This window comes from Echiichthys vipera, assembly GCF_963691815.1.
Source record: "Echiichthys vipera genome assembly, chromosome: 4".
Lineage (NCBI taxonomy): Eukaryota > Metazoa > Chordata > Actinopteri > Perciformes > Trachinidae > Echiichthys > Echiichthys vipera.
In genome coordinates, this window is record NC_139829.1 from 6,003,797 (window position 1) to 6,020,748 (window position 16,952).

Consider the following 16,952-nt stretch of genomic DNA (forward strand, 5'->3'; position numbering starts at 1 on the left):
CACATATATTTATTTCCAGTTCTAACAAAAAACGTGACACTGCTATTAAATATAATTTTGAGTGTTTAATGTGTTCTGTGATAACATAATTTATACATTTGCAGAAAGATGAAAGAGATTTTTGACATTAAATACAAAAAGAAGAAGAAAAAAAACTCATCAGAATCAAGAATTGTGCAGGAAAAATATTTATACAAAATATAAATACATTTCAGGCATCACTAATGCAGCATTTCATTTAAAAATCATTATTATTAATTTCATAGATAGTATAAAACTCTCAAGTCAATAAATGTCATTAAGCTCTACCGCTATAATGCTTTGGGAACAGATGAATGCTGCTCAGGTTTCTGCAGTCAGCTTGTAAGCAAAGAGTCGCCAAACACGTTTCCATATGAGGTTTTGAGAAAATGAACGTAGTTCTGCAGACTGCGGTTTGTGGAGTCCGACTGCTCCAGTCTGTCCTTCATGTTCTGCAGCTGACTCTGGAAACGACGCTCCATCTGAAGGGAAACAGAAACAGCACATGAGAACCTTGAGTTTGCACGTCCGACGGGGAAAAAAAACCCCACTGACATCGGAACGTACCTCCTCCTTGCTTCGCTGCAGCTGACTCTGCTCTGTTTTGGCTCGGCTCAGCTGGCTCTGCAGGTCCAGGGCTTTAGACTGAGACACTCTCTCTTTGGACAAAACCTTCTGCATGCTGTCATCCACCTGCAAAAGAGTTTAAGTTTTCTCACTATGTTAACATGCACTGCATTGCACAGAACAAACAGCATTTTCTGACCATCTGAACGGCACACCAGTCAAAGTAAGCTCATTAATGATAACGCATATCTCATAAATACAATTAGTCATCATTATCATGCTTTTATTTTCATTATTGCACAGCTTACATTTACATTTGCACTGTTTTTATTGTTGTTTTATTTATTTGGCAAATAAGCTGTCTCTTAAAATTGCTTTGTTTTTTGTATAATTTTCTTTATCTTTTTTCATACTTAGGTTTTAACATTGTTTTGTATTCTGTGGACAGCAAATGAAGACTATCATTGTACAGGGAAGATCGCTTCTTTACTGTGCACACGACAATAACAACTTTGAATTGAATTACTGAGAGATGCAGAAATGTTTTTTGTGCACTTTGAACTGCATTTATTGTATGAATGTTGCTATAAAAAGTTATTTAAAGACTAAACAAGAAGACAAAAATATTGAAAATATATTTGAACAGAATAACTGAAGGCATTCTGTGGTCCAACTAAAACCTTCATTGCACTTTTGATTCAGTTAGGCCCATCTTTTTAAAGGAATACTATGTAACAAACATTTCTAATTTAGTGCCTTAATGACCAAAAAAGGCAGAAACTGACTCTATGGCGCTTGTGGGTTAAAAATAACAACTCCCATAATGCACCTCGTCCTCCCCCCACATGCACAGCAGTTACCTGAAAATGGCCTTACCCCTGTTAAGGGAATAACCAGATTATTGAAGTTCGCTCCACCAACATACAGCTGATCTGAATACAGCTTTTTCTTCCGGTTCCCCTTTGTCAAAATCACAACAGCCAACTTTTGGACGAAATTACGACCGAAACAGATCTTCTTGGTAGTGATGCTACTTGCCGTTGCAGTCCTCCCTAGGTTTAAATGTAACGCTCTATTGTTGTTGTTTTTTTAAAGTTGGTTTCGGCGCCGTTGCTTCCTGGTTTATTCTATTTCCTGTTCAGAAGCCACTGCCGAAAAGTGGGGAGGGGCAGTTATAACCCACGGAGCATGTGCAGACGCAGTCTAACAATTGGGGTACTGAAGGAGTTCTCCAGGTCTGTAAACTGGGGTATGAGAACTCAGATTTTACCCAAGGTACGGTGTTTACATGGCGTTTGAGAAGACGGAGTATTGCCTTAAATCGAATTTAATCAGGTTTTTATACTGCATGTAGACGCACTGACTGATCTGTAATATGTTTGTAGCGTCAGTGGGTCCCATTACTTTCACCAGAGCCCGTCTGTCTAACACTTCCCTGCTTTAAATGTCGCGAAATGACGATTTTGCGTCATTTAAAGCAGGAAGTGTTAGAGGTAAATACATTTCTCTCCCGTCTCAGGGGAAAATGAGGGAATGATGCACGACCATTCCAAAATATGACTGGGTTTCTAACGATACAAAGCTTAATGCGAATGGGTGAAGTGTTCCTTTAATTTCAGGCTTTAACTTCCCTGAATCGACAGAAGCAGCACAGAGGTGAAGAAGCGGGATGAGACTGCAACAGATGACAAGAGTCTGAACATGACTCCTTAGATCGAATCGAGGTTAAAGTTGTCCTGTGGACGCTGACGGACAGGTCAAAGAAGTGACTTGGTAGTTTCCGACCTGTCTCTGTGCGTCGTCCAGAGTCTGTTGCAGCTGTCTGGACAGCACGCTGCACTCGTGCGTCTTCTCCTCCAGCTGCTGCTGAGCGCTGCGGATGCTGGCGTCCTTTAAGAGGAGAGCCTGAGATGCCTCTTTGTTTTCTGCCCTCATGTCCTCCAGCCTCCTGCAACAAAACCAATACAGAAGTTAGGGCTCCTCTTGGTCTCAGTCCACTAAGATTTCTTCAGTTGAGTTGTTTTTTATGCTGAATTTCTTATTTCCAAGAACCTTATGGCACATCTCTGGTAAACGCAAGACTTCAAGTGTTTTGGTTCTCTGTGGAGAAACTCAGTTTTACAGAAGACCCACCTTTTTAGTTTGGCTTTTAATTCAATCTTATATATGTATTACCACGATCTTCTATCCATTTATGTGATTTTACTTTTTTATTTACTACTATTAGCATTTGCAGCCGATCACAGCTGATATTGGCCGTGAGGCAGGGTCCACCCTGGACAGGACGCCAGTCTATCACAGGGCACATAGAGACGAACAGAGACAGACAACCATTCACACCGACGGGCAATTTAGAGTCACCAATTAACCAAACACAGGCACGTCTTTGGACTTTGGGAGGAAACCGGAGAACCCGGAGAAAACCCACGCAGACACGGGGACAACATGCAAACTCCACACAGAAGGGCCCCAGCCGGGATTCGAATCAGGAACCCTCTCGTTGTGAGGCGACGGCTCTAACCACCACTCCACCAATTCAATTCAATTTTATTTATAGTGCCAAATCATCACAAAAGTTATCTCAGGACACTTTACAGAGTAGGTAAAGATCAAACTCTATGACTTATTTATGATTTACATAGACCCAACAATTCCTCCATAGAGTACGGTGGCAACGAAACCCTCCCTATGTACTGCCCTGTATATCTTGTGAAGATTCTACCCTTTATCATGTGATAGGAGTGGGACTGAAATTTATAATTATGACTGTGTGCCTGTATCAAAATACTGGACAAGTCGCCCTTGTGCTCTGAGATGTTGCTGTGAACGTGATGCCAGCTGGGCTGTTTGTGCGATCTATATTGAAACTCTACAGAGCCTGACCTTCAGGGCACTCTTCCTGACGACGCCCGCACAAACGATTTCCCACAATATCGACTAAGAATTTCTTTAAGCGAGCTTAGACCTGACAGAAATCTACAGCGTCAGTCTGGGTAAAGGTATAGAAACTCAAAAACGTATCTATCTGTTACTCAAAGATACTTCTGGACGTGTCTGTACCTCTCTACGTTGTGGATTTTCTCTTTGAGAACGTTGTTCTCCTCCTGCAGCAGCAGGTTCCTCTGCTGAAACGTCTCCAACTGAGTGCCTTGCTGCTCCACCTGTGGAGGAACACCATCAACTGTCGGTTATAATAGACATCCCCCTCCGTGGGAATTCCCGCTGGCTCAGGGGTCTAAGGCTTCACCCACACTACTACGTTTTTAATCGGAAAACGAACTTTCAAAACAAAAAGAACCATCTCCATCCACCAGCGTTTTAGCTCCTTATCAGAAATAAGCTCTGCATATGGAGAGACCTGCGCATCTCTCAGTTTTTTTACGTTTTCTATATTCTTGTAGAACGCCATTCTTGTTGTCTTAATCTGGTTTGGTTTTCTTTTTCTTTTTGTACTTTGGTCAATTTTCAAAGGAGGCCGACATGTGAGTATGCGTAACCATGGGAACGTAACCTGCTGTATTTTGACAGTAACTGTTGTAAAAGTCTAAACACTTAGGCAAGGAGATGACCTAAGAAGCTTCATGCAACACTCCTAAATTCACCCACTTAGCTCAGGGAAATATTTGGTTTTAAGGACACTTAGTGTAATTGTAATTCCGGCGCAAAATCCTCCCAGGGTCTTTTTCAGCACTTACATGCATCAAATAAGCTCATGAGACAGTTTTTTTCATTTAACAACTATCAACAACTACTAATTCGCGAAAGTCGCTAACACTGATTAGCTCGGGGCAGTACGGTGAAGGCATTAAAACGGGTTTTTTAACCACTAATACTGCTGAAAATAACAGAAAACCTCTGCAGTAGCATTAGAAGAGTCCTTACCATAAAAAAAACATCTTAACTTATTTGATGTATGTAAGCCATGGCAAAGGGAAGGGAGCAGCCACACAGTCAGGATGAAATCACAGTCAGGTCTGTCAGCCTGCCTAACTGATAAGACTGACTGACGTGGTTGTCTGCGTCATCGTCTCCAAATTAGTTTTCACACAAAAACGGGCTCAGTCGCGTTTACAAAAGTCTCCGTTTTAGGGGCTCAGAAACACCAGGGTAGTGTGGACGTGACGCATAAACAAAGCAAAAGATGTGAGTTTTAAAATGAAAAGGTAGTAGTGTGGGTGTAGACTAAACCTCTGGACGTATAATAGAAACATCTCCAGTTCGAGTCCAGCCAGGACACACTCTCTCGCCTCTCCTCGGTTCTGTCTGCGTTAACATGTCTCACAGGCTGTGTAAGCACCTTGTGTCTGACTTCAGAGAGGGCGCAGTTGTACTCCATGTTCCTCCTCTCGTGGGCGTCGGCCTCCTGCTGGGCTTCTCTGAGCTGCTGCTCGCTCCTCCTCAGTCTGTCAGGCAGCGCCTCCAGCTCTCTGAGCCGGCCCAGCAGCTCCCTCCTCACCTGCTCCGTCTCCCTCTCCAGGCTCGCCTTCACCTCCCGCGCCTCCTTCTGCGTCATCTCCATTTTCAGGCGGTGCTCCTCCGACTCCAGACGAGCCTGCTGGACCTGCGCAAAAAAAAAGAGAAATTGTGTGTATTTTGTTTCCTCCCCAAGGCATGTTTGCAAAAAAAATCTGCTTCCATCCCAACTTCCTCGGTTGTCAACTGTTCATGGGGATGAAATGGTCACCTCGTATAAACACGTAGGCATTCTAATTGATGAGAACCTGTCCTTTAAACTGCATATCAAGAAATTGAAAAGGGGTTTTATTTTTTTAGATGTAAATCATGTTTTTCATTGGCGAATTCAGGAAACATTTGATCCCCACAACATTTTTATCCTTGTTGAACGACGGAGACCTGCTTTTTATGAACGCTGTTCATCTTTGTGTGTCCGTAGACTCTCTCACTGGCTGACTTTTCTAAATCTATTCTTGGACTTCTGCCTACATATTTGTGTTTACACATGTGTAGAAACCTCAGCCAATATGGCCTGTGTTCTCAGGACATCACACAGATGCAGGTCCAGAGAGTCAGAACTAAACTGGGCAGAAATATTTTAAATGTTCTGCCTCGTCTGCCTGGAACGATGTGAAGAAGGACTTGAAGTTGACACATCTTGTAGCTCTGGGGGAATTTAAAGTGTAATTCCGCGAAAATCATCCCCTGGTCTTTATCGCAATTTCATACATCATATAAGCCATTTTGGTGTATAAACTATTTACAGAGAAATCCCAGAGTCGCTAACAGTCGCTATCAGCTGGATGTTAGCTCTGGGCATTAAGGTGAAGAAATTTAAAAACAGATTTTTTTAACCACTAATACTGCTCAAAATAACAGCAAACCTCTGCAGCAGCATGAGAAGAGTCCCTTCACAGAAAACAAAGCACCAACAACATAGTTAGTGAACCCAGAGTTTATTAAAAAAGTGTTTTAGGGCGAACTCACACTGTCCTTCCACACCGCGGCAAAACCGTTTTTTTGGGTCAAGCCTAGTGCGTTTGACCAGTGTGAGTGCACCTGCTCCGCGCATAACTGCGGCCACCTGAGAAAGGTGGGCTTTTGTAGAGCGCGTTTGCACATGTACGAGCACGAGTGTGCGCGCGAGCACGAGCACGAGCACGACGCCTACGGCGGTTCTGACATCATTTATGTGCGCCTGTTCGGACATAGAAAATAGAAGGACGGACCATGCGCGGACATCTAACAACAACAACAACAATGGCGGTGAAAGGTTCACGTTGGTGTGATGCGGAGGTGGAGTGTTTACTGCAGATTTGGTCGATGAAAAGATTCAAAAACAGTCGACAAGACGCACAAAAACTCTGAGGTCTGTGGAAAGATTTGTAAACAAAGCCACGCATCGCGACGACGTCAATCAATGCTTGTGACGCGTTACGGCGTGATGACGTATGGACAGCAAGAAGCATTTGCGCGAGGCCCAGGCAGTGTGAGTACAAGCGGGCCTGGGGCGAGGGGGGAGAGGGAGGGGGGGACAAGTACCCTAAAGCCCGGGGCGCGGTGCGGAAGGACAGTGTTAGTGCGCCCTTAAGAATGGGCTCCTTCCTTTGGGATTGACTTTGGTAATCCACTTGAATGGACTTTACTATGAGAGGAGCTGGTACAGGGGCCAGTAGGTAAGTCTTTAAAACACTCTTTTAATAAACTCTGGGTTCACTAACTACGTTGTTGGTGCTTTGTTTTCTGTGTAGGGACTCTTCTCATGCTGCTGCAGAGGTTTGCTGTTATTTTCAGCTGTATCAGTGGTTAAAAAAGACGTTTGAATGCCTTCACCGTACTGTCCCGAGCTAATCACTGTTAGCCACGGCCAGCTGTTAGCAGCTCTACCGGATTTCTCCATTAATAGTTGAAAAAAAAATGTCTCCATGGCTTATTTGATGTCTGTAAGTGCCGAAAAAGACCATGGGATGATTTTACGCCAGAATTACTAATCATGTAGTCCCACTCTTGTTTTCCTGTAGTGTGTGATCATATTTATCATATTATTTGTGTCTTGTGTGTTTGCTGTAACCGTTATGCTTTTGTGCTGCTGTCTTGGAAAAAAGGTTTTAAATCTCAATGAGTTTTTTTACCTGGTTAAATAAAGGATATTTATGATACAAGGATTTTCTCAACACATGAAGGAAGACTTGATCTTTCATTCTATCACAAACATTCAACACATCTGTAGATAGGTGTTTTTTACTGGACAGGAAGTGGATCTGAAAGTGTGTCTGCACCTTCGTCTTGTATTTCTCCACCAGGTTTTCTTGCTTTTTCATTGACGACTTCAGTCGACGGGCTTCAGACTGCAGAGCGCTGAGCTTCTCCTCACAGGACGTCAGCTGACACTAGAATAAACGTGCTTATAATAAATGACACTCAAACACATTTCCTTTCAGAGATCAGATATGATGAAATAACCGAAGAAGAAGCTATTAAAACTGAGCTTTGAAAAATATTTTCTGTCACACGTTTGTAGAGACAAGTTACAAAATAAATCCAAGAAAACTAATTTTTACGTAATGATAAACGCTCAGCTATCAGCATAAACGCTCAGCTATCATTATGTAGAGAACAGCAGTGGTGCAGGTGTTTCTGGAGATACCTTCAGTCTTTGGTTGTCCAGCTGGGTGGAGGCGTTCTCAGCGCTGAGCTGATGAAGCTGCTCCCTGAGCTCCTCCCTCTCCGCCCGACTCCTCTCCTCCGTTGAGTGACGCTGAGCGTTCAGCTCCGTCACCCGACTGTGAGGGACGTAAATTAGATTTTCTATTGTTCTAATTGTATAAAAATATATCTTCAAATAATTTTTCTAGACGGTTTAACTGCAAACCTTTCAAATGAAGACACTGAAAACTATACACACTTGAGCTAACAGTCGCTATCAGCTGGATGTTAGCTCTGGGCATTAAGGTGAAGAAATTTAAAAACTGATTTTTTTAACCACTAATACTGCTCAAAATAACAGCAAACCTCTGCAGCAGCATGAGAAGAGTCCCTACACAGAAAACAAAGCACCAACAACGTAGATAGTGAAGCCAGAGTTTATTAAAAGAGTGTTTTAAAGACTTACCTACTGGCCCCTGTACCAGCTCCTCTCATAGTAAAGTCCATTACAGTGGATTACCAAAGTCAATCCCAAAGGAAGGAGCCCATTGGTGCTTTGTTTTCTGTGTAGGGACTCTTCTCATGCTGCTGCAGAGGTTTGCTGTTATTTTGAGCAGCATTAGTGGTTAAAAAAGACATTTGAATGCCTTCACCGTACTGCCCCGAGCTAATCACTGTTAGCGACTCTATCAGGATTTCTCTGTTAGTAGTTGTTACACAAAAAATCCGGCTCGATGGATTATTTGATGTATGTAAGTGCAGAAAAAGACCATGGGATGATTTTACGCTGGAATTACACTTTAAGTAGATAATAAACTGGTGCTATAAAAATAAATAAAAGATCTAAATTCTGTCATGAAAAAGCCTCCTACAGAAGAGTATTAGGATTAGCATAAGGTACAAAAAAACAAAGAGGAAGATATTTTTTGGTCAAACTGTTTAGAAAAAACTCAAACTGTCGAACTTACTATAATCAAAATTCAAAGTAAAAAGTATCTTCCTCCTCTCATTTCCCCCCTTATGTCTGCCTCTTTACTCTTCTACTCTTCCGTGCTCCAAAGTGAAGTAAACAGTGGATATGTTTTTTGGGCCTTTCTTTTGCGCATATTCTTTTTTTTACAGAGACAAAGTGAAATAGTGTGTGTGACATGTACTCACAGCTTTAGAGCAGAAATGTCCTCCTCCAGCTGTCCTTTAGCAGCCGCCTCCTTAGAGTGGCGCAGGCACCAGTCACTGGATGTGGACAGTGCTTGAGCCAACTGGGAGTCCTTTAAACAAAAACACACACATGTTGTCTCATCTTTTGTTTAGACACTTGTAATTTAGGAATTGTTTCTGAGCCTCCTGACACAGGGTTCCTTCAGCTTTTCCAGAGTCAAGTTCAAACACTTTTCAAGCATCTCAAGGTGCATTTTCATGCGTTTCCAGCACCTTACAGCTGTAGTGAACAACCTATTTGTATACAGAGCATACAGTAGATTCATTAAACTTATTAATGCACTTGATCATCACATTAAATTAGATGTTATTGTGCTATAAACAACTAAAATTATAATTTGTGACAGCTTTCTACAGAAGGAATTATTTCTACAGACGAAAGAATCGTCAAAAACCAGAAATTTGTCAGAAAATGCGTTTTTCAGGCTCTCGAAAATGGGGATCTTCTTTTCTCTGTTTTCTATCATATATGCCATCATCATATAACCTTAATTTCAAGCAGTTCCAAGCACTTTTCAAACCTCGAAAACATCACACTAAAATTCAAGTGTTTTAAAGGATTTCCAGCCCTAGCATGAACCCTGCTGAAAAAAAAGGAGGCAGGAGGTCAAACTATCACGTGTGTACTGTCGGCTGTATAGCTGCACAAACGGGTCTTTCACAGTGAAGACGGGCTGCGGAACCCTGTGTGTTTCTCTGCTGCTAACCCGAGACGCTGGCTGAACTTCCTCTGAACTTGATTTGCATAAAAGCGTTTGATGAGACAAGACAGCGCCACCAGTGAGAGAACTCCTCAGCATGCAGGACAGAGGTCCTTCTCTCCTGGAAAGCTGTGTTGCTTTGCTACAGGACTCCTCTCCTCCTCGCCCACCGCTCCGATGTTCTGGGATTTTCACACCCTGTGGTGCCTCTTAATACTGACCTTCTCCTGCAGTTTTGCGGCGAGCTGCCTGGCGGACTCTTCTGCTCGCTCGGCCTGCTGGGTAAGCAGGGCCAGCGCCTCCTGGTCTCGCCGCTCCTCCTCCTTCTCCTCTTCTCTGCGCTGCCTTGCGGCCTGCAGCTCGTCCTGCAGCTCGTCCTGCAGAGCCTGCAGCTCCTCCTGCTGCTGCCCGTGGCTCTGCTGCATCCTCTGCTCCACACACACCGGGACACAGACGTTCAGTTTCGCTGGTGGAAACTAACTGAAGCATATGAACTCAGGGACTCTACCATTCAAGGTACTTTACTTGTGTGTTTTGCTTTTCATGCCACGTTCTACTTCTACGTCACTACATCTGAGAGGGAAATCTGACAGCTTTAGTTACTGTATACATTAAGATTTTTGCACACAAAACACACAGAGTATATAAAATATTATATTTTGCTATATATTAAACAACCAAATTAGTTAGTTAACTTATCGAATCAAATCAGAACTATTTTGCAAAAAGTTAAAGTCATTAATTGTGCAAAAATGACAAATGTATGGTTCCAGTTTCACAAATGTGAGGATTTGCTACTTTCTATTTTAATCATTTAAATATTCTTTAAATCATTTTGAGTTTAGTTCAGTTTTGAGATTTTTCTGCAGAGAATATTTAATACGTTTACGAACACTTAATAGCACATTTTCCTGATTACACTTTTATTAAGTAACCTTTTCAATGCAGACATACACCTCTACTCACACACGAAACACACACACAAACACTGAACTTGCACAAATATCAGACAGTAAATCAATAAAAAATAATGAATGAATAATTCATTCAATATAATAATTATAATGAAATAAAGATATTTAATAAATAATGAATTAATAATACTTAGTTTAATAAAATAAAGAAATATAATAAATAATGAATTAATATGTATTATAATTAAATAAAGAAATATAATAAATAATGAATTAATATGTATTATAATTAAATAAAGAAATATAATAAATAATGAATTAATATGTATTATAATTAAATAAAGAAATATAATATATTTAATGAATGATATTATTATAATAAAATAAAGAAATATAATAAATAAATACATGAATAATAGATACAATTAAATAATAATAATAATAATAATGATAATAATAATAATAATAAGGAATAAAAAATAAAAATAAAAACAGTTTGTTGCCTACATCTTCCTTTCAGGTAAAGCCTACATTTCCATCTCTGATGATGCTCAAATATGGTCCCCAGTCTTTTCACAATGCAGGAATATTTTCACAGTGTGGCATTAATGTTCTTTCTTAAATAAAGGATGTGAACATTTCCTCCATCGCTGTTCAAGTCTGTGTTATTGTACATTTACGTTGACAGACCTGAATCTGAGCGGCCAGGTGAACCTTTTCAGCCTCTGCTCTGCTCAGCTCAGACTCCAGATGCTCGCGGGTCGACTGCAGGATTCTCGAAAGCTCCGCCGTCGTCTTGGCGTTGTCCTGCCGTGACAGAGAGAAGCAGAGGGGGGAGGGGGACAGTTCTTTATTTGTGGAGACCTGAGCCTTAAAAGGTGTGTGGGAGATATTTTTCTACCAAGTCGTGTCAACGTTGTCGTGAACCACAGAATCTGATCCAAACCTTCTCAAAGTCCAAATGCTCGGCAAGCTTAGACGCCTCTTTCTCCTTGTTGGTGAGTTTGGCGGAAAGTCGCTGCGAGAGAAGGAGATGCTGTCAGATATGTGGTAGCTGATGATAAAGTGCAGCGCTGCGTAATGACTCACAATGTTCTCTGATTCACTGTCGGTCAATCTCTTCTTTAAGGCGTCTTTCTGCTCCGCCCACAGCAGCGATTCTCTCTGAGGACAAACAAAAACAAAACACAGCATGCAAATAAGAGTCGGAAGAGAATTATCTCACGCTAATGTTTGCTCTCCCTCAGTCTTTCTTCTACCCTCGCACCTCATGTTCACTCCGCTCTCTGAGGAGCTCTCGAAGGCTGCGATTCGTGTTGTCAAACATCTCGATCTTCTCGAGCATCAACTCCTGCTGCCGTCCCAGGGAAGTGGCGTGCGACTTTGACAGACGCTTGTCCTAAAAACAAAGAAGAAGAATGGTGCAGATGATCATGCAAAGCCAAACAAGTCCTCGTCCTTTCGTTCATCCTGCATCTATGCTCTCAGATTTACTTTAGAGAGGCTGTCGATAGTTTCCTTTAGGGCTGTCAGCTGATTGGCGACTGCTACGCCGTCAATTTCTGCTTCTACGAGCGCCCTCAGGAGCACGTCTGTGTCTCTGTGTGGACCCCTGGAATCTGACCTGTGAGCCAGAGAGAAAACACTCAGGTGTTTCAGCACCACCATAGAAATATATACAGATAGAACAGTAAAAATAATTAGAAGAATACAAAACTAGAATAGTAGTAAAATAGAAACTATACAAGAGCAAAGGAAGACAAGGTTACAGTAACTTTCTGGTTAATAGCAGCAAGTCTAGTATATGTAAACAGCGTACATAGAATAATAAGTTATATGATTAAGTGATTATCCTTAGTGTGTCTCATTTATTAGCAGCATAATAATAATAATAATAATAATAATAATAGTAAGACAGTATAGAATAGTAGATAAATAATAATAAGGGGCAATGTGATAAAAACTAAGACTTGCACATATTCTTTACACTGTGAACTTTTGCACACATCTATTTACATATTTATTTACACCAAGCACAAAACTGTGCAGCTTTCCAATGAATAAAATAGTTATATGATAAATATTTGCCATAGTATTTTGTGAGTAATATATTTCATTTTTTTCTTTACTTCTGTTATGGACTGCAGCAGTACTTTGCTTGTATTTAATAACCTTAGTATGTTTATTGTATGCATCCAAAACCAAGGCAATGTACAACACAACATTGTGTAGTACAGCAGAATAAAGGTATAGTATGATACGTATAGAAATGTATACCAATGTGTAAATACTTGTTGACTGGTAAACAACGGCACTCCAGTTTGTTTGTTTTTGTGCAGCACCTCTTGCTTCTGTGCTTGACCCGAGACACAAACACCTTTGCTTTTTTTGGAACTGAACTTCTCCTCACCATCAGAGAGGTTGTTCGACCTACATGATGGGGGTTACTGTGCCAGGCCCAGACGACATGAAGGGGAAAAAAGTGACACCCTCTTCAGCAGGACTAGTTCAGTGAGCCATGCATTGAAAAAACCCTCTGGAGTGGTGGAAGTCCAACAGGCACCGGGACAAAAAAACTGAGCATTGTGTCAAAGTAGCAGCTGTTGATCCCTGCCACCTCTGAGCCAGAGCAGCGCCTTTTCTCCACAGCAGGACTGATCATTACCAGGATGAGAATGAGGATTTAATCACGTTTTTGAGAGGAAACAATGTTTTGAAGTTGTGGTTGTGAAAAAAATCAATCCTTAAAAGGGGAACTGTGACTGTTATGATTGAGAATCAGCATTATTGTAGGTGTTGGGTAGGCTGTACTGCTGTGCATCATTATTCCTGCAGGAAGATGCGTTGACTACTAAAAATAGATTTGCAAAAAAAAATACTTGATTTGCTCTCAAGGGATTGATGAGATCCCTCGATCTTGGAATGAGCTTCTCGGGCCCATCCCTTGTATGTACAGCTGTCGTATTTATCACAGGCCTGAATATTTTCTCGTTATTTTCAGAGATCAAGGTACGGCAGAAATAGTCAGCACTTATGATGATCAAAGTCTGTGTTTACAATGTCAGTAGAAAATGGCGTCTGACGGATAGAAGCTCTTGCTTTTTACTTTGTTTTAGGAGACGAATGACAGCATGAAACTGATTGTCCACTTTTCGAAAGGTACAATATCCACAGAAAGAAGAACAACATGTCATCACAAAGCAAAATGTCCCCAGTAATAAAAAAGCCCATAACTTCAGTTCGTTTTGAGCTTTGATGTTTCCAGCTGCAGTAGAGACTCTTACCTCTTTAAATGACGAATGCTCTCTTGCTCTCTGAGGAGGACGCTGAGGTTTTTGGATACCGCGGACTGCTCTTCTTCCTGCTCCTCTTCATCCACCTGATGTCCGAATCCACTTTCTGATCGAGGCTCCGCTCTGCTTCTCTGATCGTAAGACAAACACAACTCACAACTAAATGTACTGTACAGGGCTGCACGACAAACATAAATATCTGAAGTAGCTGCGATCAAACCAGGGGCTGAAATATATTTTCTGAAAGGAAAGGATACTCGAGCCGTAATGTATTTAAAGGATTCAGTGCTGCTTTATTCCCTGCTGCGTGTCAGGGATATCTTCCATTTTATCCAAATTCAGAGTGTCATCATGCTTGGAAAATGTTTCATGTGCTTAGTTATTGCAAAATCATGCAACTAAAGCATTCAGTGCTTGTTTAGTTAGTGCTGCTCTGCATGTTGCTGTTCTAAATGACCATAAATCTAAAGAAGTTATTTCAGCAAACTTCCTCAACAAGCCATGAAATGGGATTATCACTTCTCACTCTGTTGTGTTCAAATCTCTCCTCTGCAAACCGGTCTGTCTAGTTGGGAGAGAAAATCCCTCCCTTCTTCTTCCCAACTGTGTTCCTTTTGCCAGCATATTGTTTATTTTATTGGCTCTGGTTGAAAAAGCATTGCAATGAGAGAGAACCACTATAATAGAGACCTGACACTTGTATGAGCCCACGTCTCTTCTACAGGACAGTATTCCTGGAGGAATCCACGGCGTCCGGACCTTTGACCTCCCTCCATCTCCCCTCACCTGGGCTTCTTTTGTCCTGTTCTGTAGGGGAAGAGAGGAGGGGCAAAACTTTATTATAAATCAATAATAATTTAGTCGATATCATTGGAAACACTTGAAAAAGTAAACATTACAAGGTATTGTAAAGAAACAAGTACAATTTTGATGTACTTGTACTACTTTCTACTTCTTCTCCACTACATTTCAGAGGAAAATATTGAACTTTTAACTGGGGTGAAATTACCAGCAGATAAAGCATTAAGTAATACAAACAAATATAACATCAAAGTGACTTACAAGTTAATCAGTCATCAATCATATAATACAATAATGTCAAATATTTGGTATTTTAAGCATCTTTTCTGATGGTGATAAGTTGGTACATTTACTTCAGTGAAAAAACTGTGTGCCGGAATTTGACTTGTCACAGAAAGTGGTGGAGTAAGTTCTCTGATCCTTTGCTTAAGTAAAACCAAAGTGTAGAAATACTCTACTGTAAAGTGAAAGTCCTGCTTTTATTGTTTTACTTAAGTAAAAGTATTAAAAGTTTTAGCATACAAATACACTAAACATACTAAAGTAAAAAGTATTCATGATGCAGAATGACTCCAGAATAATCTATATTTTATGATTTGACTAAAAATGATTCATTCATTAATGTGTTCATCGCTGGGTAGTTTAACTTATAATACAGAAGAATCTAAAGTTGAATTATGTTTAGTATTCGGCAAAGTCACTCAAATAAATGTAGTGGCGTAAGTACTATATTTCTTTAATACTTCCCTCTGAGATGTAGTGGGGAAGAAGTATTTAGCAGCAGAAAATGGAAACACTCAAAGTTAAGTACCTTAAAACTGACTAAAGTGAAGTACTTAGTAAGTAAGCTACTTTATACTTCTACTCCATTATATTTAAGAGGAAATATTGTACTTTTTAGTCCGCAAGATTCTTTGGGTAATTCTAGTTACTAGTTACCTTACAGATTTAGACTATTAATACAAAATATTATCAACAAATACAAAATATAAAAATGCCTCCCACCTTTATCAGCTGCAACATTAAAGTGATATTCACATGAATCTATCAAAAATAACAATCTGATAATATAATGTTCTGAAATGGCTCATTCTGCATAATAAATACCTTTACTCTCCCCCAGTACATGCTGATGCTACTTTAGTACATTAACTTAAGTGAATTTTGAACGCAGGACTTCCACGGTGTGGTGTGACTACTTTTACTGAAGTTAGAGCTCTGAGTGCTTTTTCCACCACTGATCACCATGCATATATCACTGTGGCCTATTGAAACGTTGATCACCATGCATATCAGTGTATTAAAGCAGTAGAATACCTGTGGAGTCCTGCTGGGACTCCTCCTCATATGAACATGCACAGGTGTGGTCTCCGGTACGTGAACGTGAACCGGCGTCGGCGGTGAATCCCGTGTTTTCATTCTTTCCAAACGTTACAACAACATTGATTCAGGATCAACTTAGACCAAAACAAACTGATGTTTTAAAAAGATAAAATGGAAAGTTCGTTATTACCGTGCAAAGATAAATCTGGACTTCCGTATGTCTGTGGAGCGGACGGTTGTGTTGTTTGGATGGACAAACGACCTCTGTGATTGGCTCGTTTGCAATATCTGCGTCGGTGATTGGTGTGCGTCGGTGAGCGTTGCCCGTGGTAACCACTGAAAGTAACGGATGATGTATGTTAAAACCTACGGTTGAAACGCAATTACAGCGCCAAAAGGCAGCTTATAAACAACTGAAATGACTCTTGAAAATATAGCTGTATATAAAAGTATCGTTAAATAACAATTCAACCGTTGTGTGACCGTAACGTGAAGGTGAAATGTACGCAGTTAAAACGAGTTAAAGTAGGAAATAGTTGAGATGATTCCATTTCCTGTTTCTTCCTATGTCACCTCCGCCCGTTAGCCGATTTCTTTCTGTTGTGTGAAATGTACGCAGTTAGAGCTGTGTTTTATTTATTTATTTTAGTGAAAAGATTCAATACAAACAATACTTTTCTTACATGTTCCGGAGTTATATACACAATAACAAAAATGTATCCTCAATGTATAAATAATAACAAATGTATAAAGACTGTAAACAAATTTTAAAAAGGACTGAAGACCCAAAAAAAAGTATGTGGTCTGCTGAACTACAAGGGAGTAAATTGTTAATGCGTAACTAATATAATAGTTTTTGACTTGTTTCTCTTTTTTAGTTTTCCATAGAGGGCAAATGGGATTTAAAATCCTATCTAAATCTTTAAGAATATACATAAAAGAAGGGTAGTTTAAACCAAATCATTTTATGGATATAGTAGTTTGCTAAGATAATGATCAAATTAATTATGTTA

At 40.4% G+C, this 16,952-nt stretch overlaps 1 protein-coding gene across 1 annotated transcript; it reads right to left on the bottom strand.

Annotated features, from left to right (window-relative positions):
• Positions 1-323: 323 nt before the first annotated feature.
• On the bottom strand, positions 324-16,262 carry LOC310946425 (outer dense fiber protein 2-like). The gene is made up of 18 exons (XM_083912882.1): positions 16,130-16,262; positions 15,934-16,036; positions 14,506-14,622; positions 13,807-13,946; positions 12,017-12,146; positions 11,790-11,921; positions 11,612-11,686; positions 11,469-11,540; positions 11,213-11,329; positions 9,830-10,036; positions 8,848-8,957; positions 7,691-7,826; positions 7,323-7,433; positions 4,886-5,149; positions 3,649-3,749; positions 2,374-2,536; positions 589-714; positions 324-503 (listed from the first exon to the last, which is right to left on the bottom strand). The coding sequence occupies exons 2-18, from the start codon at positions 16,033-16,035 to the stop codon at positions 357-359; spliced, it is 2,250 nt and encodes a 749-aa protein (XP_083769008.1). The 5' UTR covers position 16,036; positions 16,130-16,262; the 3' UTR covers positions 324-356.
• Positions 16,263-16,952: the final 690 nt, after the last annotated feature.

Bases quoted from the DNA above. Each gene is read 5' to 3' on its own strand.
- LOC310946425 (XM_083912882.1), bottom strand. From the start codon at position 16,035: ATGAAAACACGGGATTCACCGCCGACGCCGGTTCACGTTCACGTACCG. The intron at 11,922-12,016 runs GTAAATCTGAGA...CTTTGTTTTTAG, and splicing joins CTATCGACAGCCTCTCTAAA to GACAAGCGTCTGTCAAAGTC. The intron at 10,037-11,212 runs GTCTGTCAACGT...TGTGTGGAGCAG, and splicing joins ACCTGGCCGCTCAGATTCAG to AGGATGCAGCAGAGCCACGG.